Below are 25384 nucleotides of genomic sequence, written 5' to 3' on the forward strand. Positions count from 1 at the left end.
AAATAAGTCATTAAAATATTATTATTTATTTTATATTTTTAAAAATTGAATCATTTTCTTACTTCAAAAAATTCACTAATTACTATACAATTTAAATATAAAAATTGACAACAATTAGAATAACTAATAATTTTTTTCAAATATGTTTAAATGGCAAACTAATAGATTTTGGATAACCACTAAATTTTTAATAAAATTTTTATTACAAAAGTTTAATTCTTATTTTTAAAAATGGTATATAAAAAATAATTTCAAAAAATATGCTAATGTGCCTTTATAAAATACACAATAATTTTACACATTGGTGATGTGGCAGTGTACATAAGGAGATAAAAAAATAAAAAATAAAAAATTACATATCATATGTGGCGGTGTATGTTTTACACAAAAAGAGTGTTTTAAGAGCATCTCTAACCATTTTTTTTGTGTAAATCTGATGTGTCATGATAGATTTACACACAAGCGGTTGTTTTATACATTTTGTGTAAAAATATATCCCACAAATACAACTAATCATGTATCATGTCATGACCCATATCACTTTTACAAACCTACTTAATATATGGTTGATTATTTAATGGATTGAGAAAGAGGGAAGAGAAAGGAAATATGCTAATGTAGTTGTGTAAAATATACAACAATTTTATACATTGATGACGTGAGAGTGTATCTTAACAGACTGCGAGAGATAAAAATAAAAAATAAAAAAAATTACACATCATACATGGCATTATATATTTTACACAAAATGATATTTTTACAGAATTATATGTTTTACACAAAATGATATTTTTACAGATTGCTGGAGATGCTCTTAGCGGTATGTTAAAATACTTTTTTGTGTAAAATATACACGGCCACATATGATGTGTAAATTTTTTCCATCTATAACAGTTTGTTAAGATATATTGCCATATTACTAATGTGTAAAAGGATTATATAAAATACACAACCCTTTTACACTGCCAAATCAATATATTTATTTTTTCATCTCTCTTTCTCATTCGATTAAATAATCAACCATATATTAAGTAGGTTTGTAAAAATTATGTAGAGTCATGACACATGGTTGGTTATTATTAGGAGATATATATTGTATAAAACAACCATTGGAGCTAAAATTAAATAATTCAAATTTTTTTATATAGATCCATCGTTACACATCAGATTTACACAAAAAATTATAGTTGGAGATGCATAAAAAGGTTCCATAATTTTTTTATTTCTCTATATATTATAAATTTCTTAAAATAATTATGTTAAATATTAAATCTCAAAGAATAGAGGGATAGCCTGAAAGATTTCTATTCTTTATCATTTTTTTTTTTTTTTAAGGGCTCACAAAATTTGTTTCCTTATACATTATAAGTTACCTAAAAAATTTATTTTCTTTTATTATTAAACTTCAATCAATAGTGAATTTTAATAGTAGGCCCAAAATATTTCTATCCTCATTATCATTACACCAACCATCATAAATATTATTCATTTGTGGTGAGACTTGGTGAAACTTTTTATATTTTTATATACTTTTATTTTTTATATTTTTCTTATTCCTCACATATTTTTTTATTTTTATCTTCTCCACTCCTACAATTTACAACCTCACTTATCATTCACAAGATTGATTTAGAATGGACTTTTATGCTTAGGAAAGAAAAAAAATTGGACTTCAATTGGATAAAAGAGATAATTTATTATGTTAGTTAGGAGAGAAGGAAAGAGAAAATTTTTAATTTTTAATTGTTTTTACATTATATCCAATAATATTTATAATATTGTAATCTAAAGAGGATAGTACTTTAAAACCTGTATAATAGTTACATGTCTTTCTTCCTTTCTTCCACCTATTTTTGGGCCAGTTAAACTTTTTCTAAATCAGTTTCTATTGTCCTATAAATTAAATTATAAACTTAGTTTTTTTTCTGTTGCAGTGTATATATGAGTGATGTTATAAACTTAGTTTTTTTTCTGTTGCAGTGTATATATGAGTGATGTGTGTCTAACGTACTAAATGTTTACTTTCTTTCATTTCAGAATTAATGCCAAGCTTTTATTTATATATATTTTTGATAAATTGTTAGTATTTTAAAAGATTTAAAAAAAAAAAAAAAACTGTTAGCTAGTTTCATTCTATACAAAGAATAAAGGAAATTGAACAATCAATGTAATTATTATTATTGTTCTAAAGAAAAGTAAGGAAGAATCGGTGGTATTCATTTTAATAATTTTGAATTATTAGATATTCACCCAATACTCATTTTGAACTCTCATATGCACAAATCATACATCTTTGGTGGTTACAGCATGAAATTTTTTTGTTAGAAGAAAATTTTTTTGTTAAAGAAGAAAGATATTGAGCTAAGTTGAAAAAATAAATCAATAACAATTCCGAAACTTATTTGTATAGAAGGAAACTAGCTAACAGGTTTTTTATTTTTATTTTTATTTTTTAAATTCACATAGTTGTTACTTTTGTGTACGATTATCACTAATCTTATTTGAAAAACAAAAGAGCTAGAAAAATCTTACTGATCAAAGTTGAAGTCACTTCTTGTTCAAAGAGAAGATCTAAATTGAACTGAAACAAAATAAAGTGGGGGCTACATCACCAAAAAAAAAAAAAAAAAAAGTTAAAAACCAAAATCCATGACAGATTTTAAGTTTAAAATAAATTATCAGAATGATAATGTGAAAAAGACGAATGAAGCTGAACCAAATTCAATAACACCTCGTCAAAGTCTACAGCTACAGAAACAACAGAAACAACGAGTCCACACTGACTGAAAAACAAATTAAAAGAGGAAGATATCCTTAAAAAACTAAACCAGAAGTTAAGAAGGCCAAAACCACCGCGGAGAACCAATGCGTCAGGAGGGTGGAGGCACTGTTTGGAGATGAAGATGGTGATGGTGATGGTGATGATGATGCCGGTGATGGTGATGGGGATGTTGATTGTGATGGCGATACCGTTGTTTCATCATCAATGGGAGCTGGAGTAGAACTTGCACTTGGACCTAGAGCAGGAGCAGCAGGAGCAGGACTAGAACTTGAACTTGGAGGGAGGGTCAAGTCGGGAGCTGTACCGACCCTGATATCAACCTTTTGTCCAGCCTGGCAGTGCCCTGGGACGCCACAAATGAAGTAGAAATGGCCTCCCTTTTTAATGGTGAACGAGTCATTGCCTGATGTGAAGTTGGCGTAGGGAGCGGTTGCATTGCAAGCATTGAAATTTTTGTGCGTCACTCGTATCACATTGTGGTATTGATTGTTGTACTCGAAAACTGCACATTGTGAAACAAATGGTCGGTCATATACATTATTATATATATAGTCAAGAAGAGGCACATTTAAAAAATAAATAAATAAAAACCAACACATTAGGAGATCGAGAACATAATTCTTTGACAGATTATCGTTATTACATTAAATGGACTTTTAATATTCAATTTTCTTTAATTGTATATATAATTATATTATACTACAAAAGTGAAGAGTTAAAAGTTATACAACAACATGAAAATGATGAAGATGCTAAAACCAATCGTAAATAAACATGAAAATTTCATAGCCCTCTTCAAATGGGGTCTATTGCTCATTTATGTTGAATGGATTAAAACTAGCAAAACAAGTAAATTAAATTACCAAAAAAAACAGAGAAGGCAAAATGTTAAACAATAAAAATAACTCACCGATGACGTCTCCAATCTTGAAGATCTTAGAAAGAGCCCAAGACTTGTAATCGACATGACCAAGGCTGGTCCAACCTTCAGAGTCACCAACCTTGTACACAACACCCATTGACACACCAGAAACAGCCATTAACACTAAGAAAACCATGGCTTTCTTAGCCAAACCCAAACCCAAACCCAAACCCATTGCTGAACCCACAGAACGAGACAGAAAAAGATTTTATTGTTAGGGCAGAAAAGATCCAAGGGAGTGGTTGAAAGTAATGCCTGCAATGAGGGCGTATATATAACCGTAACCGTGGATACAGTACTGGCCTTGGAAAGGAAAAGATTTGGTTGAAACATTCCATTTTAGTAGTTGTCTTTAATTATTTAATTAATGATTATTTATTTCTTATTTTAAATGTGATTCTCTTACCAAAATTTAATTTATTTATACAACTCATAAACATGATAGAGTTTCTTGATTGATGATCTGAATCGTCCATTTGCAATACTAAGTCAATCAGTCAACTTTCTGAGATCCTTTGTTGTGTGTTTTTTTTATGGGTTGTCTTCTTCCTTCATTTGCATGTAATCCATATTTAGAAAAAAATTAAATTTTGGTAATCAAATTTAAACAAAATTATAATACAGTCATGAAAGATTGAATAATCACAAATTTTAAAACTTAATTAATAACAAATGACCATTTAATAATTTATTACCTAAATATCTTTCTTGCAATAATTTATTTTTTAATCGAACAAATTTACTCTACACACTAATTCCAATTAAACATAAATTATTACACATTCACTACTTTACAGGGATGATACGTTAGTAGGAAGATTTGATTACATGGTTATATAATTACTAGTACCCGTACGGGCCGTACCCACGTATGTATAAGCATATTCATATATATGTATATTTTGGTAGGTATGTGTATATATAGTGTATAGAAACGAACAGAGATGTTATTAAATTATTAATATATACTATGAACTTCAAGCGTGTGTGATCGAATATAAATGAGTAATATTTCTATTTACTTTTGGTTATGTACTACTTCATATATGTTTTTGGACTATGGTAACCTTGAAAAAAAGATAAGGTTTAATGAAACTCTAATTTTAAGAGATAAGGTTATTAAAGAGGACTTAATTTTTTAATCGGTAGGTTTGTAAACTAAAAAGGAAATAAGAGAAGGTTCAATGAGAAAAGAGACGAGGATGAATCCAAAGGTAATTTTACGATCTACAAATTATTTTTAGAATGTGTAATAAACAAATAAATGTTTTGATCAAATTATCCTAAAATGTCACTTATTAGCAATTAAGTTTCAAAATTGGTGACTATTATCTTTGACTTTGTGGTCATTTTTTAACAATTTTTGTTTAATAAATGATTACCAAAATCTATTTTTTCCCAAATTTTTCACACGTTTGTACAATTATTTCTATAATTAGAGTTGAATTTATTGAAAAATCTCTTATTCAAACTTAATTTAAGTTGTGGTTTTAATTGGTGTGTATCCACAAACTCTAATTTTAAATATATTATATATCATTTAAATTGTAATTACCCTCTTCTTTTCGATTTCTTTTTATTTAAATCTGAATAATTTATTATGTTTATTAATACTTTGAAGAATTAATTGACTTAGGCCATCAAATATGCACCACATTTATGAATCCATATTTATGGGGGTCAATATATATTTATTTATTGACAATCCCACAAAAGACTCCCCAAGCATCCTCTATGTGGCGACTCTTTAAAAAAAATTTGCGTGGGAGCCTGGGACAGAGGCATTTTACCGTCCGTGGGGGCAATGAATTTATTTATTTATTTATTTTTGGTTATATATCATTAATTTTTCTTATTTTCAATTATATATCTATAAAATTTTTACTTTTCCCCTCCCAAAAACTCAGAATTGCACATACCAGATGGCTTCAGAATTTATTTGTAACTTTTGAGAAATTTACAAGAAGCAATCTAATCCAAAACTATTTTGAGATGAACTTGATGATTCTTAGTCTATGTTATCCACCTAGAGCTCCATCTAAAAATAAAATTTTAAACGTGGATTGCACATTTATCTGCACCCAATAGTGCAAGGTCTGATTGTTGTAAAATTTTGATTTAATTTTTTACTGAATTAAATACTGACCCAACCAACCCAAACAATCCGAACATGATTGTGCTCACCCTACCTTTTCCTAAACTGAGCTTGGGGAACCCGAGAGCTCGGACAATATTCCTCATATTGTGAGTTGGATTGGAATTCAACCTTTCAACTAATTGCACCCCTACTTATATACCTAGCTTGGTTAAAAGAAAAAAACAAAATGAAACAACATAAAAAGAGGGTGCTTATTATATAAATGTAGAGAAAGTGTAGACACAAAGAGAGGATTACAAAGAAAGATATATTATATAAATGTAGAGAAAGTGTAGACACAAAGAGAGGATTACTATATTATATAAATGTAGAGAAAGTGTAGACACAAAGAGAGGATTACAAAGAAAGATAGAGCCAGTTTATTTTCTTTTCATTACCATTGTAAACATGATGCACTCACGTTCATATATATCCTCCAGCGACAATGGCCACGTAATTTGAGCTAAAATCATAAATATGGATTTGGCGAACATGTTGGGTAAATTTAGAAATGATAGCATTAGTTATGAGAAAAATAATAATAATAAATAAATGAAAAGATAACAATAATTTTGATCTATTCGCACAATTTACACTATTTTTTTATTTCTTTTCCCTCACTATCCCTCCAAATCCCTCAATCCAAACAGAACCTTAGAGTTACAAATTAACCGAATTGAGTTCTGGTTTGTTCAGATTTGATTGTCTGTTTCTAGATTCAATTGAATTTTGACTCTTCATTATTTTGAAAAGCCCAAATTCAACTCACTCATTTAATAATTACAAGGTCAATCCTTTAATTTGAAAACCTTAGCTTAACCCACGTTGTAAGCATTGTTATCACGCCTTGGGTTAAAAAGATCATGGTCGAGTTAGGTCAGGTTAGTTGAGTTGCACTAAACTTGTGCGCACATGGATGCATGCGTGAATATATAAAAAATCAAGTTCAAAATTTTTAAACTAGGGTTGAGCTAAGTTAGAAAAATCAAGTTCAAAATTAAATTGTTCTTGGATCAATTTTAGGTAAAATTATTATAAAGAATAACAAATTTTTAAAAAATAATGCATATTTCTAAAAAAGCTGTTAAGAAATTCTCAGTGGATTAATTTTTCAAAGTATCAATATAAGAATTTGAGATATATAAAATATATTTAAAATTTAAACTTAAGTTTCTGTTAAGTTGGGTTGCTGACACCTTAACTTAAGCTCAAATTAAAAATTAAGTTGAGATTGTTCAAGACCAACTCTAATTGTAAAAATAATTATTAAAATTGGTAAAAGATTGACAGCTCTAATTGTAAAAATAATTATTCTTTATAGCTGTCACTTTTGCGTGCTTTGGAATTTTCGGCTCCATCTCTATATTATGTGACATAGGGTAAAACATTTAATTTTAGAAAGATCAGGGTTTACTTTGTAATTATAGGATTTTTAATTTTTTTTAAATTTTTAATATTTCTTTTGAAAGTCGGAGTTTCACGAATCTCACCAGTGGTAATAACAATTGTCACTTTTAATATATAAAAATACCCAAACTACCGTCTTCTTCATTTCAACATACTCACTCGTTCACTGTATCTTATCTCTAATGGCAATGTCGTTTTCGCCTGCGATTCCTGGACGCACCATCTACCTGCACCCAAACAACAAGACGAACCCTCCCAAAACCCTACTATCCCTTCGAGGTCCGTACACTGTAGATATCTTCGTCTTTATTTATCTTGATTATTATTATTATTATTATCATCTGTATTTGGCTCTTTCGATATGAATCAATGCGAGGCATCTTTACATTGCACCGTTTTAGTTTATTTTACAGATCTTTCTTTGCGTCTCGACTGAGTCAGTGATTGTTCGCTAGGCCTTGATTATCTGGGCCTGCTCCGTGTTCTTAGGGTTATTTTACTGTCCTTTCTTACGTCGGTGATGGTTCACTAGTTCTTGATTTTCTGGCCCTAACCGTGTTCCTAAGGGTTATTTTACTGTCCTTTCTTGCGACTCGACGGAGTCGGTGATGGTTCATTAGTTATTGATTTTCTTGTGTTTCGCGCATAAATCTATTATAGTTTCGTTACTTGTGTTACAGATTGCGAGAAATTCAATTCGGCCTTTCGCAATGTTGTGTTTTCGTGGAGCTCTGCTGGGAATTACGTTGCACTTCAGGCTAGCACCAGAAGACTTGTGGGAAAACCTTTTGCTGTGAAACGATTGTCTGAAAAGAGGCAAGTGCCGCAAGTCTATTTTCGTTGATTAAATTTCACACTTGCTATGGCTGCGAAAATTGAGTTCAAAATTTGTGGCATGTTTTTGGTTAATGTTGTTGGTTTCAACTTATTGTTTGTGTCATGTCGTTTGTGGATTATTCTTCAGAACAGGAATTTTTAGGTGTGCAACTATTGAAGAAATTGAGGCCGAGAAATCATTGATTGAAAAAGATGTCGTAAGTTTGTGTGTGTGCGCGCGGGGTAGTTGCCCTTAGAATTGTTGGATTTTTTTTTTTTTTATCATTGGGGACTTAGGTAATAGGTAACTTATAACTATGATCCTTGTCTGTAATGTTACTTATTTTCAGAAAGCAAGGATGGAGAAGACAATTGAAACTGTTCGATCGAATTTCAATTCCATAAGAACAGGGAGAGCAAACCCATCCATGTTGGATCGGGTTGAGGTATGAATTCTCACACGCAGGTCACTTCTGTTTTTCCTCAGTAGTTTAAGGCCACTTCTGCTTTTTGGTTCTCTTGATATTTTGTTTGCTGAAATGTGTCCTGGAATAATGTCATTTAAGCCACAGAAAATAAAGACACATGATGTTATAATGTTGACACTTAACGTATACCTAAGAAGATGTTCTAATGTTGACACTCTGGCACTTAAGGTGTGGCTTCTTAGGCTCATTTAATTTGATATGAATAATTCTAAAGCTAATATGCAAAAGTGTTTAGTGTGGAGTGGACAACTTGGGGTTTGTTATCTTTAAGGAAATTATATTCTTTACCCAGTTCTTTGTATTTGGTAAAGCAAAATCTATGTTAAATCCTAGTTCAGACTTTCATCATTTTAGTCTTTACTAGAACTTAGAGGGGAAAAAAAGAACTCCTGCTCTTTTATCTCATACAAATATCAAGTGTATGTAAATATACAAGATAAGTTGTATAAATTAATGATGTGTAGTTATTTGGGGTTCTGCTGTATTAGTTCCTCTGTCATAAATTGATAATATCAACTAATTCAGAAGCATAAAAAATTGCTGATGAACGTTCTGACAAATATATAACTGATCAGACAGCTGGGTTTTATTCCTAATATTAATGTACTGGATACCTATAAAAGAAGTAGAGGAGCTGGATAGAGTATGTGTGGGCCAAGGAGGATAAAAAAGCTCTATTTATATGTTAATGCAACATCGTACCAGTTGCAAATTTTTGCCTAGGATTTTGGAAATATAAAGCTGAAGCGTTATGCATTGAAGCATGTTACTCTACACGGAGAGAGCTCCAAGACTCTCTCACACCCATGCTTTCTCCACGCATCTTCACCAAGGGAGTCAATAGCGTATTATTACATTGCCATCTTCACACTCTCTCTCAAGTTTGCCTGTGCTTCCACCTCCCTCAATCCACCTCAGATTCTATGTTGTCTGGATCTTTCACATTTTATGTTTTCCATATTACCCTTGCTACTTGTAGCAACTTTATATTAAAGAACCCCACAAGTAGTATTTGAGCTAATCATGTTTTTAGAGTGTTTTAATATGGCTGCAGATTGGCTGGCAAATAAAACTTATACTAGTAGTTTGACTAGGAAATGGGAGACAAATTTCTGCAGGAGTCCTATTAGTATTATTAAGCAGTATTTTACAGCTAGACAGCTGCAGTCTTGCAACATTTCATTATTCTATGCGGGATAAAGACCCCTCATACTTAAGGTGGAATGGTCATATTCGATGAGTTCTGATTTGTGTGAATCTAAGTTACACAGATGGATTTTGTATGAAAATTTGCTACATTAGCATTTCAACTTGTGTGGGCTTCTTTATTCCCGTTTAAGTGTTGAACTTTGTCTTTAAAATCAGGATTTGAACCAGTTCAGTCAGATTTGCATATTTACTACAATGGATGTGAGGTGGTTAATGTGATTATTTTTGTTGTTTGATGTCTGCATTCTGTTCTGGTCTTTTTTAGGTAGAGTACTATGGGACTCCAGTCAGCTTGAAGAGCATAGCTCAAATCAGTACTCCTGATTCAAGCTCTCTCCTGGTGCAGCCTTACGACAAATCCAGGTACAATTTCTGTAAACTGATTTCTCATGGAGCTGATGTCTATTGTGGGTGGAGGGAAATGTGGTTCATGCCTTATTTGTTTATCTTCAGTGGATATGTTATGAGTGGAAACTTGCTTGATTTTTGCGCTTTTTGGAAAACAAATAGATACAAATATTTCATGACCATTGAATTTAGTGAATTTTGAGAAACTTTTGAAAAATACTGAATGTCAGGTAGTAAGTAAAAAAAGCAATGAGAGTGGCTAAATATGGATCATATGTTGATCTGTATTCTAAATTAGGCACAAAAGATGGGGAAAATAATATATATAGACTTGCTAAAGCAAGAGTGAGAAAAACTAGAGTGTTAACCATATTAAATGCATCATGAGTAAAAAATGTTTTAGTAAATTATGATGAGATTAAATTATTTTTTATTTCGGAGAAGTTACTTTGAGAAATTATTAGATGAAAAGCATCTAGGAAGTTTAGGCTTAGAATAATTTAATAACCTTGGAGATTCATATTTTCCCGTTGCGTCAATGAGTGCGACGAGTCAATACTATGGAACTTTGGGAGAGTTAAGACGAGGGACTTAAGTGTCAGAAAATCAATTTATATTCATGCCAAGGAGATCACCATGGAGGCCGTTTACTTATTGAAGATTAATGGAAAGATATAGAGAATTTATATTGATTTTAAGAAAGCCTATGCCATTGTAACCTAAAAATTTAATATGGAGGGTTCTAGATTAGAAAGAAGTCACAAAAAGATACATTGACACAATAAAGGACATGTGATGTATGTGTGACTATAGTTAGAATGACTGTAGGAGAACAAGAAAATTTCTAATTATTATAAACTTACATCAACGGTTAACTGATAAGACACATTCAGGATGGGTTTCCATGGTGAAAGTTGTTTGTTGATATCCTTTTAATTGATTAAACTCTAGGAGGAGTAAGTTATAAATTGGAGATTTGGAGGGAAACTCTAGAATTAAACGGGTTAAGTAAGAAAAAACTGGATATAATTTATAGTAAATTTGAGGCCGTGAATATTGGGGATCAAGAGGTTCAAAAATGTGAATTTTTTGTTATTTAGGCTCAATTATTCATAATGAAAGAGAAAATAGAAATGATGTTAACCATAAAACTAATGCAGGATGTGCATATAATATATGGTGTGACTGACGTAGACCAACTGTATTTTATAGGGTGGAATGTTGGACAACTAAGAAACAACACATGCATAAAGCGTGGTGGAAATGCGAATGTTGAGATGGCTGTGTTGTAAGATAAGAAAGGATATGATTTGAAATGAATACATTTGTATATGGTTGAAGTAGCACCTATTAGATATAAATCAAGATAAAATCGACTAATATGGTTCAGAAAGTGCGCCAGTTACGAAGAGTGGAATGTTCCACATTTAGGGAATGCTAGGAGAAGGGAAAGACTAAAGTTGATGTGGGTAGGGTTAGGAACGAATGACATGTTAACACGTAGTTTTATTGAGGCTATGGCCTTTTACAGAGGAATGGAAAAATTTGATTCATATAGCTGTTTTAAAATAGTTCAAAAAAGGCTATGTTGAGTTGAATTTATTGAATATAGTGAATTTTCTCTAACCTGATGTCTTTTTATTATCTTTTAGGCAATGTAGAATAAGTTCATTTTGGTGTATTTGTATCATGTTGCAGACTATTGATTTTGGTCTACACATGAATTCATTTGCAATCGATTATATGTTGGGCTGGTGCATATATCTTTTGACACTTAATGGTTTTCCAGCTTAAAGGCTATAGAGAAGGCCATAGTAAGCTCTGACCTTGGATTGACACCCAATAATGATGGAGAAGTGATAAGATTGTCCCTTCCTCAACTGACTTCAGATAGAAGGAAGGTATTGTCTTGATCTCTTGCCATGTTAACAGTTACATGAAAGTTACCCAAGTCTTTCCTCTTTTGTTTGTCTTATCTTCTACGTATAACTGATATTTACAGGCTGAGCAAAAGTGAACTTTTGTTATTTATATTATTTCTATGTGATGACTAATGAGAATATTGCCTATATTATTGAGTACCGATATGTATCATGCACCTGAATCTGCATACTTGGTCGGAATAAAACTTACCCTTATCTTATATTAAAAAAAAACATGGTAACACAGTCAGAGCATAAAGTCATCTGCCTGAATTGAGATGCAAGAATGGAGGGTGATATTGTCTTCTTTCGTCTCATTGAAATTTTAAGGGCTGCTGCTTTTGTTAGAGTACCTGCTATTGTCAAAAACATTGTCAATTACCATCCTTCTCTTTTCTTGCACGTGCACACATATATTGTGTGGGTTTGTGGACGAAACTGCTAAAAAAAGAAAGGAATATTTTCTTCAGAGTTTCTGCTTCATATGGTTTAGTTAAAAGTAATTGAATTTTTAGAAAGAAGGATGTTTTTTTGGTCAAAATATATTTTGGGAATTTAAGCTGAACAAAGAGAATGTTTTCAAGAAAATGTTTTACGTGGAAGAGATTTTACATGAAAAAGATTTTACAGAGAAAACTATATTACTAAAATAAATGGAGCAGAAGAATTGAAAATTTCTTGATATTTTCCTCGCATAGTCTAGGAAGACGTGCATTCGTCTAGAATGAAATGTGACAAAAGCAAATGACGGATTTGAGTTTGCTGAATAGCAATATCGTAGAGTACAATGCTTTTGCAAGTCGTCGTATTATTATTGGGTACACTAAACATAATTATAGGACTGTCAAACCTTGCTGCCTCTTCTTTTTCGCTGCCCCCCTTCCTTTTTGAAACTTAACCAAAAAGTATAATGCCTTTTAAACCTCAAATAATAAGTATTTCTGCAAAGCATTCTGCCAAAAAAAATTGTTGACTATTCATTTTTTTTTTTTTTTTTTCATTTGCTTGTTGCAGGAATTATTAAAGGTTGTCGCTAAACAGACTGAGGATGGGAAGGTTCGTATATTTTACAGATGGTCCGACATAGCTCCACTAATTTCCGATAAGATTTCACTCGTTATTAGTGCTTCTGGGTTTCATTGCTTATTTTAAGTGGACAAACTTGGCAGGATGGAAGAGCCACATAACATTTAGGAGATATCCCCCCGAAAGAATTTGTTTTATTATTTTGAAAGCTCAAGAAACAAGTGATATTTGATCTTATGTTGCGTATTTAATCATCAGTAAAATGTCACTTATTGTTTTAATGTGGATAATATATATCTAGGCACTCATTGTTAGGTATGCTCAGGGCACTTTCCAGAATACTTGAAGACATGATATTTTAATTTGTATATCTTACTTAATCCTTTGGTCAATACATTTATGTCTGTAGTGTTTTGGTCTATTCCATTTGTGCACTATTTGATCAATCCAGATTAATGGACATGCTAAAATTTGTTTTGTATCTGAGACACTAAAGGTTTTTCTATAATATCTACTGTTTTTTTTAATCTTGTTCTCTTGTAAACCTTTTTCTGAGCTTTGCTATCTTTTGTAGGTAGCATTGAGGAATATAAGAAGAGACGCCATAAAAGCCTATGAAAAACTTGAAAAGGTGTGAATCTTGTAGGTTTTGTTCAGTATTTCCTTCTGTGCCTTCTCTTTTCATTCTCTTCCTTTCCAGTCTAGGTTTCCTTTCTTAGGATTGTACTCTATTTTGCAGGAGAAAAAGCTCTCAGAAGACATCGTGAAAGACTTATCATCTGATTTGCAGGTCCATAACCAACTTGACATCTGAAAGACTTGTGTTAGAATTGTTCTATGCAATCTATCATTTTAAGGGAGTATTTGTACTTGTTAAAAGAAACTCAGCGAATCATGATCTTTTCTACTAGGTTTGGCTGATCATTTTTCTAATTTTCTGTAAATTTGTTTGAAACCACTGTTGTGGTGATTTCTAAAAAGGAGATATACTGGGTGGTGGATCCTTTATGGGGAGGTGTTCTAGGTTCATCTCAGAGGTTGTTGAAAAGGATTTATTAGATATACCTTTCCTTGCTACCAAAAAGAAGAAGATATTTTCCCCAAATTTTGCAATCATGATTAAGAGATGTACATTGACAAGAACTTGGATATTGTGGCAAGTCTGTTAGTTGAGGTAGTTTGGCGTTTTATAATTGGAACCTAGCTGGAATTGTTGAATTGTGTTGTTTTATGGTGGGGCCTTGAAACCATCCCAGTGGCTGTAAAAATCTTATAGTTGAATTCAAATTCATCCTTACATTAGGGGCTTCCTATTTTCTTTTTTACTATCCAAGGTCCTTGCATCTTTTTTATTTAATTTTATTTTAAATAATTAATTTTCATGTCTTACTACTACAGGAAATTGCAGAATGCGCTTTGTGCTTGACTTCATAAATTTTGTGTTTGTGCAGAAGGTGACAGATGACTATATGAAGAAGATGGATTCCACCTACAAGCAGAAAGAGAAGGTATCAAACACATCGATAACTTTATGATATTGAAGAAACCTCTCATACTTCTAAGTGATGGGGATTATACAGGGGTTTCTATTGGTAGGCCTGTGCTCGAGGGTTTGTAAACAGTAGGTGTATATAGATCCACAGAAGGGGGGTAAAAACCAAGAGACAGTTTAAAAATGATCTGTGCTCGGGCTTAACTGAGTTATTTTTGACCTATTAATTAGTTGCAAATTTCCTATTCTTTTTCCTAATTTGAGGCGATGGGCCTGGAGGGCTGCCTCGGATCCATCTTTGAGGTTACACTTGCAAATTTTTTTTTTTTTTTCATAATTGACACTTTGCAACTTTGTTATATCCAACATGATCACATAGAACTTTGGTTCCATAGGATAAATTTGAGTTGGGTCAAGTTGTTCAGGCCATGTGTCACTTACCAAATAAATGAAGAAAGGGTAAAAAATTTGAAAACGTCTAGGAAGAAAATTAGGTAAAATCTTCTCGACTGGCTTGATGAGTCTAACATGTATCTGCCTATATTTGAAGGATGAAAATTACACCAAAAAAAAAAAATGTGAAGGATATATAAGAGAGTGATATATATATATTTTTTCCTCGTTCCTTTTTTTTTACTGAAAGAGGAACTAACTTCTCTTTAGTTTAATTGGGAAAAAAATATTAACGTTTGCTTGTATTTGTAATGATGGTCTATCAAGCATACTCCAGAGTTCAATGAATTTCAATATATTTATTACCTGTGACGTCTCATCTGACTCAACTATTCTTTTCATAGTTTTGGGGCATTCAACTGATATGGTTATCTTATCATAAAAAATAACTTACATATATAGCTTGCTGTTGTTTTTCAGGAGTTGCTGACAGTTTAGTGGCAGATTTTATGCTGATATAAATGAGTGAGTTTTTCTATAGTTAATCTCAAGTGTTATCCTATTCTGGTTATTAGCAGTTACAGTCTTGTCACACATCTGTTTGCAAATCATTTAGCAATGTAATTTGTATTTTTTTCCAATGTAGATTTTTTAATCCATTTTTGGGACTGAAAAAGAAGTTAAGAAAATTTCTCTCCTGTTACAAATTTAATATTTCCCTGGTTCATAGATTGGATTCGATAGTCAAAGCTGTTTGAAGGTAAATTGAAAGGACAAATGCTTATATTTTAATATACAGGAAGCTGGCCTAATTCCAAGAAGCCGCTGAGAATGGATGGAAACGAGACTTCGATTAGGGAACCATAGAAGTATTATTCTCATTTTAAAAAACGACTCAAGATTAATCATTTCTTTAAAAAAAAAAGTTGGAAAAATACGTAAGTGTTCTAAATTTCATATATTTAGATCATCCCGAAAATCTGTTAACAACTAGGAAAAAAAGGCATTAGTGTGCTAGATTTGATATATTTGGATCATGAGCGAAAATCTGTAGGTAAGTGTTTTCTGTCCACTTTCATTCACAGAATGTGCATATTTTTGTAAGATACATCTCAAGCAGGACGAAAGATGATGCACTATTCCACGATCTAGTCCCCTTTTGCACATTCTAGTACATACGTACTTTCTATCCACTTTCATTTACGGAATGTGCTTTGTATCTCTTATTTTCTAAAAAAACAAGAATTTTGGATACATTTTATCTAAACTATTTTTTCTGTATGGATAAATTAGTATGGGATAAAATTAGTGTAGATGATATTTTGGATAAAATCTCGCCCATACTAATGAAGGAACTAATATGAGGACAGCCAAAACTAACACAGGTGAAGGGCAAAGTAATTAAAAATGATTTTAAAACATTAAATCTTAAAAAAAAAAAAAATTCTAATGTATAATAAAATAGAATGGAAAAAGAGAATTTATGTGACTAACTCTATTTATTTGGATAAAAAAAGTATTCTATGCGGAATATGCCCTCTCATTTGCACTTTGAAGTTTGAACTTCCACCATTTTAAAAGGTGAATTACAGCACTTTTGTTGATGAGTAAAAAGTGATAGACATTTTACCATTGATGAAATACACCATATTAAGCAGTAGCTCATTAATATAACCCCATCCCTGGACCCTTAAGAAGATCATTTGACAAATACTTCAGCCAAGCAGTAACATAATCTATCCTTTTTTTTCAAGCACTTTTTAATGGTGAAGATAAAATTGAAATGTAAATAAGAACACATTAAAATAATAAAATATTGAAATGTAACACATTATCCATGATAAAATTTAACCAGATACAATTTTAATGGTGAAGATAAAATTTCTCATGTGGATACGCGGATCACAGATTTTCAATGATCAGAGACCTACTTTTGAAGGAGATAAAATCTCTCTGGCTTGTCGATCGAATGGATCGTTACCAATATATAGATCTAATATTGACCGGCATAGGAGTTTGCTTTGGATACTTCCCACCACTTTCCCATCAACTGTTTAAGCAAATAAGAACTAAATCAATATAATGATGAATTTCACCAAAAATAGGCAGTGTAGGTATATAACAAGATGATTTTTTTACATCTCTTAGTTAAGCAAAAGAAAATTAGATATGAACTTAAATTTCCTTAACGAAACCAAACAATTAGACGACTAGTTTATTCTCCATAAAGTTGAGGTATTTCTACGATATTTGTCAACTTTTATCTTCCCTCTCAGAGAACTTAAAAAATTTAAATATTTGTCAGGCATGCATGCATGTCACCATTATCATAGAAGACAAAGGCAAGGATGATGATGATGATGATCCTCACTGTGTATCCATGTCCTAAATTTTCAGAATTTTTAGTGTCCATAGTCCATACTATACATAAAAATGCATTGTATCCTGTGCGTTTATGACTTTATGCTACTTAACTCGATGTTACTTTTTCTGATATATCATATAGGACACTTTTTGTTGTTGTAATTTGGTATAAGTGACTATTTTGCATCATGAAATTCTGCAATCAAATGATATGAAAATTATTAGTGAATCGTTTCTTCCAGTACTCTTCCTTGGAGTAAAATACAAAAACTTGATCAGATGTTGTCGCTTTCAGTTAAATTGTTGGAGACTAATAAAACTTTTAACCATATAAGAGTCAAAATCATTGCAACGCAAAATGTATAAAGAAAAGAAAACATATGCTGCTTCATAAAACAATATAAACATGAAGAACATCTTAATTGTGGTGCAAAGTACGTGACCCTGTTCCCTTGAGAGATCTATAATAGATCCTCGAGGTAGTTTGTATTCATCTTTAAACTGGGAGGTTTATCTGTAATGAAAATGGTGTCTCTGTTTATGCTACTCTACTCATATAGGAACACTTTGTTGTTGTTATTTGGTACAAGTGACTATATTGGTTGATGAAATTCTGACAATCAAATGATATGAAAATAAAAATTGATCATTTATTCCATGTGGATCCTAGAACAGCATGGCCATATCAGAATTGGCACCCTTGGTCTTAGTTCAGATTCATAGAATTTTTGTTTCTAGTTATTTGGTCAAAATTCCATGGCAGTTGTCTTCCACTTCTTTTCCATACGAGTAAAATACAAAAACTTAAACTTTATCAGATGTAGTTTAGTTTTGGAGATGCTGATAAAACTTTTAACCATATAAGAATCAAAATCATTGCAGCAATACGTACAAAGAAAAATATGCTGCAAAATAAAATAATATAAACATGAAGATCATCTTACTTGTGGTGCGAAGTATGTGACCCTGTTCCCTTGAGAGATCTATAATTGATCCCCGAGGTAGTTTGTATTCATCTTTAAAGTGGGAGGTGAATCTGTAATGAAAATGGCTGTTAGGCTAAAATTTAAAAATAAACAAGCTACATGACGACTTAATTAATGAGTAAAAATTTCCTCCAGATTTGAGATTAATGAACAAATTTATTATTTTATGAATAATACTTGCCTCCTACCCCATAAGTAGGAAGTTCTTTCTGCTTGCTGATGCGGTCCAACAAAATTTAACCCATTTTTAACAGGTTAACTGGGCTCAAATTAAAACTCATTTGAGAATGCTTCTAAAATCGTCTCTCTTCCCCTAATTTCCATCTCTAATCTGCTATCCATGAAACCCTAATCAATCTCCATGGACACCCCCAAAGCTTCAATGTGTTTCCTAAATTCGAACCCATTGAAGCATCTGATTATTACATCGTATTTTGGATTAGAGGCTATCAACTTGAGCATCAGGTTATATATGTGTGTGTATATATATATAATTATATATCTATTGTATAATTAGAGGCGCTGTCTTATAGATACATAGAGAGATGCCCCTCTCTCATATATATATATGCATAGATACATAGTGCCGTATGATACCATATTAAATATACGGACTTCTCTCTCTGCATATCTTATATACAGAGACACAGAGTCGAGTAATTCCCCTCTATATATGTTCTTATATAGATATATATATGAATCGGTTTAACCCATTGAAAAGGGTTTGTTACAATTTGGCCTTTTTTTAAATATTACATAGCTTCGGTATACGTGTCAAAACTTTGTTGGGCCACATCACCCAGGAGAAGAAAATTCCAACTTACAGAGTAGGAGGCAAGTATTGCCCTTAATTTATCACATAATAAATAGAATAAATTTCTCAAAACTTCATTAGAAGACCACCCCAGCAGAAACTTTAGATTTGACAAGGATGAAAAAATGTTACTTTTTAGTGAAAGGCAGAGAAAAATGCAATGCAAGTGAAAGCAAAAACATGTTAGGAGGGGTCAGATACACAGAAAAGTTTCATAGGAACAGTCGGCGAGTTTCAGAAAAATTCTAAACTCAAATGTAGTCAAATAAAGGTGTATTACGATACCAATAATGCCAAACAGAACAAGAATGACTTATCTTTGAAGCGAAAAAAGAAAAAAAAGGTTATTATTTCATGAGTGTTGCACACATTAAAATTTTATAGATGCTCAATGGTAAAAGAATGACTTACTTTTGAAGCAATTCTTTGTTTTTTGATCCCCCAAACTTTTGCAGCCTGCTTCCTACAGACTCTTTGAAAGCATTACGTACAGAACGAATGCTTAATCTTTCAACATCTATTTGAAGTCTAACTGTCATATTTATATCATTTTCCATGAGATCTTCATTGAACTTCTTGAGTTTATTCAGTTCAGAAGCCGATAGTTCCCCATATTTCTCGCCCAGAATTTTTTTAACATCATCATTGTTAACATAAACACCTGCAGAATGACATACTTGTGTTTTAGAATTATGAGAATTTGCAGATCGAAAAATTGTAAGGATGAACCATCAACTCGGCTCCTCCTTCTATCCTTAATAATGATACTAATATGTATGTAGAAAGACAAAAATAAAAAATAAAAAATAAAAGAAGAAGAAGAAGAAAATGTATGAGTAATAATGTATTAGTATTGGTATGTTCATGGCAAGCAATATCAAGGTAGGTTGAGCAAGTTAGGGCATGACTGTACAGGTGTAAAATAAGGCAATTACTCCACAAAGCATGCATCAATCCAGTGCTCTACCAATTATGGAAACAATTTGTTTCAAATTGGTATAACCGAATTCAAGAAACCAAAATGCTGTATCAATCAAAAAACTCGAAGGCAACACATAGTGAATTGTAGAATTGTGCGACCGATCCACCATAGATGCAAATTGAAATTCCAGCTAATAAAATATGAAAGTGACGTTAAGAAAAGAAGAAATGTGGTACCAAATTTCAAACCCAACACACTCTTTTCCCGCCCAATTCCAAGAAGCCGCTGAGAATCTTTCAGAATGGATGGAAACGTCTTTGATTCGGGATCCATAGATGGGTTGCAATCCAGAGAGATTGAACCCCATATGGGAGAGGAGTGATTGTTGTTTGGTGAGAAACTGGAGGCCCAAAAATTCAAAGCTTTTTGGAGAAACGGGTTTGTGGGGTTGTGAGAGACCGTGACGCCGACGGCAATGCCGGAACCAGCGACGGCAGCCACGGCGGAGGTGGCGGAGAAAGACCTGGAGGGAGCCCTGTCATTGTTATTAGGGGGCTTTGGCGGCTGAGAAAACAAGAATGGAAAGCGCACAGAAACCATGGTAGTTAGTCGTTAACAAAACTAGGGAAGTCATAGGCAGCGGCAGCACCAGATTTATTTGGTGGTTAGGGAAGTGTCACGTGGTACGCACGTGGACTTTGGAGCTTAAGATTGGGTTGGCCCAAATTAACAAATATGGCTGGCCCAACCTGCTCAGGCCCAGCAAAGCCCAGCCCAGGTTCTAGTTCAGATGATGAAGAGTGGAGTAAATTATTTTTGAAGGCTTAGGCTTTAGTTCAGCCTGGCCCAATTGAATTATTGAGATGATTCATGACCAACTCATGTGATAAGATTAGGGGTGGTAAATTAAGACACGACACGACAAGAGTTAAAAGGGTTTGGATTTGGCATAAACAGGTTTGGGTCATAAAAGGGTCGACACGATTAATCTGTTTACTTAACCGTGTCGGATTAGGGTTGAGGGGTTCAACCCGTGTAACCCGTTTATGACCCATTTAACTCAACATGTTATAATCGTAAATATGATACATGTAATATGTTATCTGTTTAAACACAATTACTATAGATAATTAAGTTATTTCAACATAAACCTTGTCTATACTTTATGATTTTTCTTTTTTTGGATTAATTATGACAAATTTTTTCTATTATTTAGTATTTGATTAAATATTAAATATCTCGTTTTGATAAACAGGTCATTAAACGGGTTAACACGTTTACCTATTTAATAAACGGGTTGGGTTAGTGTTAGGATTCTTGATACGATTATTAAATGGGTTGAGTTTGGGTTTACCTATTTAGTATAATACCCTTATATCGACAAGATACAAACATGAACCACAAACACAAATTGCCACCCACCTCTAGATAAGATGGACAGCTCAACCCAATTGTCAATTTTCTTTTCTTTTTTTCTTTTTTTTTTATTTTTTTATTTTTTATTCCGACAAACTAGGGAAATGGAGAGCTCAGATACAAGCACATCTGATCGGAGAGCAGGACATTCTACCATCCGAAGATGACGCTCGCTCTCCTGTTTCCACTGATATGCTAACAAGACATCTGTGGACCCCGCAAATGTCGGTGGATTTCCCCGGATGAACGAGTGACGAACTTTGTCCCATGACATTGGCTGTGCCACTGGTTCAGGAACAGGTACTATTGGAGGAGGTTGCTGGTTTCGTAGAGCAGATGCTACTCCTGCTGCTACAGCTCGTGCAATAATATCAGCAACTTGAGGGGAAAATTCCTGATTCTCATTTTGAGTTGGGGAAATACTGCGATGACGGTTCGTATTCCTTGTCCCACGCCGAGACATCCTTCTTTTAAATTCAGAAAAATCTAACGTCAGTATATTATAATGGACCGACTAAAAGAATACAAAGAACCCTAATATTTAGGCTCTAATTATCAGAATACACAACGCGGAAGTATAGAAATCACAGATCCCTAAGACACCCGAACCTGGAATGCTCTGATACCAACTGTGACACCCCCACATTTTCCACGCATAAGTTGATCAGGCTTATACACGAAAAACGAATACTAAAAAGAGGGAATGCGATAGGCGAGGAATATCAAAAACAATTGGCAATATACAAGCATGGAATACAAAATGATGATAATAAAAGAATTTAGATAAGAAAGGAACACTAAATAATATAACATCCATCCATCCTTTATTTAAATACAGTACTCCATTACAACTTGGAAATCCTATGTCAAGGATCCCTAAATATAATCCTGAGAGTTCAACGTCAAAAGTAAATAAAAACTGAAACTGAAGTAATACATAAAACTTCTACCCTGAACTGGATCGTAAGAGTAGATGAGTTCGGATGGTGGTCCCTCACTGCTAACCTCAACCTTGGAACGGGTACTGACCGTATCCTGAAATAACAACAATGGTGGGTCAACCCCACGAGCAAGTCCTCTCTACTATGACCCAAATCAGAGAATCAAATAAATTAATCATTTATATCCGGATGAGTACTATATCTGTATACATCCTAAGGGAACTATCCAATGTATAACATGACCTTAACCAGAATAGACGGTGATCACTTAAACTCACACTAGGTGGTTAAGTGTCGCCTTTCCCTACCCGAGAAATTAGCTATTATACAAGGTGAACGTTACTGACAACACAGACTGTAAAGACTACACAGTAATAACGCATCTCAATGTACTAATGAGTTACTGAGCATAACAATTAGGCAATACATGCCAATAATAATACTAAATATACTGAGTATGTTAATTAGGCAACACATGCCAATAATATGAATAAATATACTAAGTATATCAATTAGGCAACACATGCCAATAATATTAAACCACATACCCCGACAGCCACACATCTGTCTATAGCAACGAATGCATAAGGTATCAATGAGTCTAAACTTATTAGTCAGCTCACATGGTTCTATATGGCAACACATCCATATAATATAAATGCGACATAATAAACAGTCCATTTATTCTCTGAAATGCACACAGCATAATAATCATGGTTTATATACGATTAACAGTATAAATATTCCATAATATATAATGGGTTATTTATATGAATAAAACTAAGCACTAATTAATTTAACATTAATGGTTATTACAGTTTAATAAAATAATACCATTAATAGTCGTTAAATTAATTACATATGTTTACTAGCGATTCACACTTTAACTGATACAATTAATATTTAGAAATATTAATCGGACAATTATAATAGTTAACAAGAAATAAAATAATAATATAATGTCCCGTTAATTCCAAAAATGCCAACCCGAGGCCCCAAAATGTATAGTGAAGGTCCTGGTAATGACAAAACAGTCCCTAGGGGTATTCTGGACTTTTCCAGCAGCTGCAGAGGCCCTTCACGCGCCCCCACGCGCCTCCCAGAGCTCCCCACACGTGCCGCCAAGCTTTCCCACGCGTGCACGCGCTCATACGCGCCGCTACGCGCGTGTGGCATCCTCCACGCGCTCCCACGCGCGCACTAAGCCCCCCTGATGACGTGGCCCTTCCTGGTTCGCTGGCTGCATCATCCTGCTATGGGCGCGCTACACTGAATCATCTCACCCTATCTTCACTCAATCCAACGCTCATAGATCCGGGTGTACCGCGGTAACATGGACCGCGGTGCACCGGATCAATCGCTCCTGTTAATGGCCCAGATGCGCGCGCATACCCTCCTATGGTGCGCCGCATCACACCGGATCACTCCGGTCATCTCCCCCATTGCCGGCGACCGGAAAACTCGCCGGAAGGTCGCCGGAAATTACAGAAAAGCCCCGGAAAAATCTAGAAAATTCTAGAAAAATCCCTAAAGCCTTATTTAATTATTTTCAGCCATTATTAATTGCATAGGATATTAAATAAATATATAACATCCTATATAATTAAAATTTCATTAGTTTAATAAACTAAAATTAATAATTTATTAACTTCATAACCTGGTCTCTATGCATGAAAATAAACTAAACAATTAATTTATTAATTCAAAGGGGAAAAATAGATAATAACTTGCCTTTTTGGATTTAAAATAAATCCGCCGGTTGCGCGTAGTCGGGTAAATTTCTCCTACCCGGTCCAAACTCCTTTCTTTCTCTCTCACCTCTCCACACTTTTACAATGGCTCACTAAAAGCTATAATTTTTTTCTAACTCCCTTCCATTCCTTCTAAAGTAGGCTAACTAATTTATATACAATTTATATAATATAAATATTACAAATATCTAATTTTTACATTTACTAACCACCTTCCCAACCATATGGCTTCAAGTCTACCTATACACATTAATGAAATCCTATCCTAATCTCGAATTTCATCATGACATTGATTTAATACTATTATTATAATTATTATTATTATTATTATTATTACTTAAGAATACATTATATCCTCATAATACTTTATAACATAAATATAATACTTTAATTAACTAATATTGCTTAATTAAACACAATCAACAAATAAAATTAATTATAATAATACATGCACAATTAAATGAATAAATTTACTATTTTAACATACACAATTAATTTACAGGCACCATTAAATGAACTTAATATAACAATGTAGCATGCACAATAATAGGTAAAGAAATCCACACATAATTGAATTTAAATAAACTAAACTCTTTAATAAAATACGGTGTATTACATTCTCCCCCCTAATAACGGAATTTCGTCCCCGAAATTCACTACATACCTGTATTAAAGAGCTCTGGATACTTGGCACGGATAATATCTTCCCGTTCCCAAGTAGACTATGTAGCACTATGATGACTCCACTGTACACGTACTAGTGGAATAGTCTTCGTGCGCAGTATCTGATTCCTACGATCGAGAATACAGTAAGGTTGTTCCAAATAGTTTGCATCGGGTTGCAACTCAATCTTAAATTGGGGTTTATTAAACTTAATTAGGATTAATGAACCCTTATCCAACAAAAGTTCCATCAATTAATCCTAATTTGAGTTAATTAATTGATAGAACTTTTAGAGTTAATTGATAAAACTTTTGCTGGATTAGGGTTAATTAAGCCTAATTAGGTTTAATAAACCCTAATTTAGTGTTGATTGGACTACGTTTAATGAAGGTAGGTGGATGAACTCTATTGATATGTAAAGAAGAAAAGGAGACAGAAGAGAGATAAAAAAAAATATATTAGAGGAGAGAGAAAGAGAGTGTGTAATAATGAGGGGTATGAGAGTTATTTAAGTAATATGATATTTTAAAATAAACTGAATTAAAAAATGAAACGTAAAGTTGTCTTTATCTATGCTATTAACG

General features: G+C 32.9%; 3 protein-coding genes across 5 annotated transcripts; 1 reads left to right on the forward strand and 2 right to left on the reverse strand.

Moving 5' to 3' along the window:
- Positions 1–2814: 2814 nt before the first annotated feature.
- LOC132268572 (chemocyanin-like) lies at positions 2815–3879 on the reverse strand. Its single transcript, XM_059769403.1, has 2 exons — positions 3693–3879; positions 2815–3284 (listed from the first exon to the last, which is right to left on the reverse strand). Exons 1-2 carry the CDS (start codon positions 3877–3879, stop codon positions 2815–2817), a joined length of 657 nt encoding a protein of 218 aa, XP_059625386.1.
- A 3485-nt stretch (positions 3880–7364) lies between these two features.
- Positions 7365–17535, forward strand: LOC132268953 (ribosome-recycling factor, chloroplastic). 3 transcript variants are annotated; one of them, XM_059769890.1, is made up of 12 exons: positions 7365–7527; positions 7929–8064; positions 8213–8282; positions 8415–8510; positions 10027–10124; positions 11899–12010; positions 13046–13087; positions 13632–13688; positions 13797–13847; positions 14509–14565; positions 15423–15467; positions 17248–17535. In XM_059769890.1, the coding sequence occupies exons 1-11, from the start codon at positions 7431–7433 to the stop codon at positions 15438–15440; spliced, it is 834 nt and encodes a 277-aa protein (XP_059625873.1). In that variant the 5' UTR covers positions 7365–7430; the 3' UTR covers positions 15441–15467; positions 17248–17535. The 3 variants fall into 3 exon arrangements, with proteins under 3 accessions (XP_059625873.1, XP_059625874.1, XP_059625872.1); XM_059769891.1 differs by lacking the exon at positions 17248–17535 and adding an exon at positions 15742–15887; XM_059769889.1 differs by lacking the exon at positions 17248–17535 and having other exon boundaries at positions 7366–7527; positions 15423–15654.
- On the reverse strand, positions 16552–20644 carry LOC132268952 (fatty-acid-binding protein 1-like). Its single transcript, XM_059769888.1, has 4 exons — positions 20265–20644; positions 19518–19767; positions 18251–18342; positions 16552–16992 (listed from the first exon to the last, which is right to left on the reverse strand). The coding sequence occupies exons 1-4, from the start codon at positions 20626–20628 to the stop codon at positions 16862–16864; spliced, it is 837 nt and encodes a 278-aa protein (XP_059625871.1). The 5' UTR covers positions 20629–20644; the 3' UTR covers positions 16552–16861.
- Between the last annotated feature and the right edge of the window lie 4740 nt (positions 20645–25384).

This window comes from Cornus florida, unplaced genomic scaffold (genome assembly GCF_030987335.1).
Source record: "Cornus florida cultivar Cherokee Brave unplaced genomic scaffold, ASM3098733v1 CherokeeBrave_3.0.0_Hap2_Chr08, whole genome shotgun sequence".
Classification (NCBI taxonomy): domain Eukaryota; kingdom Viridiplantae; phylum Streptophyta; class Magnoliopsida; order Cornales; family Cornaceae; genus Cornus; species Cornus florida.

Coding starts and splice junctions, on each gene's coding strand:
- LOC132268572 (XM_059769403.1), bottom strand. CDS start 3,879: ATGGGTTTGGGTTTGGGTTTGGGTTTGGCTAAGAAAGCCATGGTTTTC. Junction 3,285..3,692: donor CAAGATTGGAGACGTCATCG/GTGAGTTATTTT, acceptor CACAATGTGCAG/TTTTCGAGTACAACAATCAA.
- LOC132268953 (XM_059769890.1), top strand. CDS start 7,431: ATGGCAATGTCGTTTTCGCCTGCGATTCCTGGACGCACCATCTACCTG. Junction 8,065..8,212: donor AAACGATTGTCTGAAAAGAG/GCAAGTGCCGCA, acceptor ATTATTCTTCAG/AACAGGAATTTTTAGGTGTG. Junction 13,848..14,508: donor ACTTATCATCTGATTTGCAG/GTCCATAACCAA, acceptor GTGTTTGTGCAG/AAGGTGACAGATGACTATAT.
- LOC132268952 (XM_059769888.1), bottom strand. CDS start 20,628: ATGGTTTCTGTGCGCTTTCCATTCTTGTTTTCTCAGCCGCCAAAGCCC. Junction 18,343..19,517: donor AACAAAGAATTGCTTCAAAA/GTAAGTCATTCT, acceptor TTTTCATTACAG/ATTCACCTCCCACTTTAAAG. Junction 16,993..18,250: donor TCACATACTTCGCACCACAA/GTAAGATGATCT, acceptor TTGCTTAAACAG/TTGATGGGAAAGTGGTGGGA.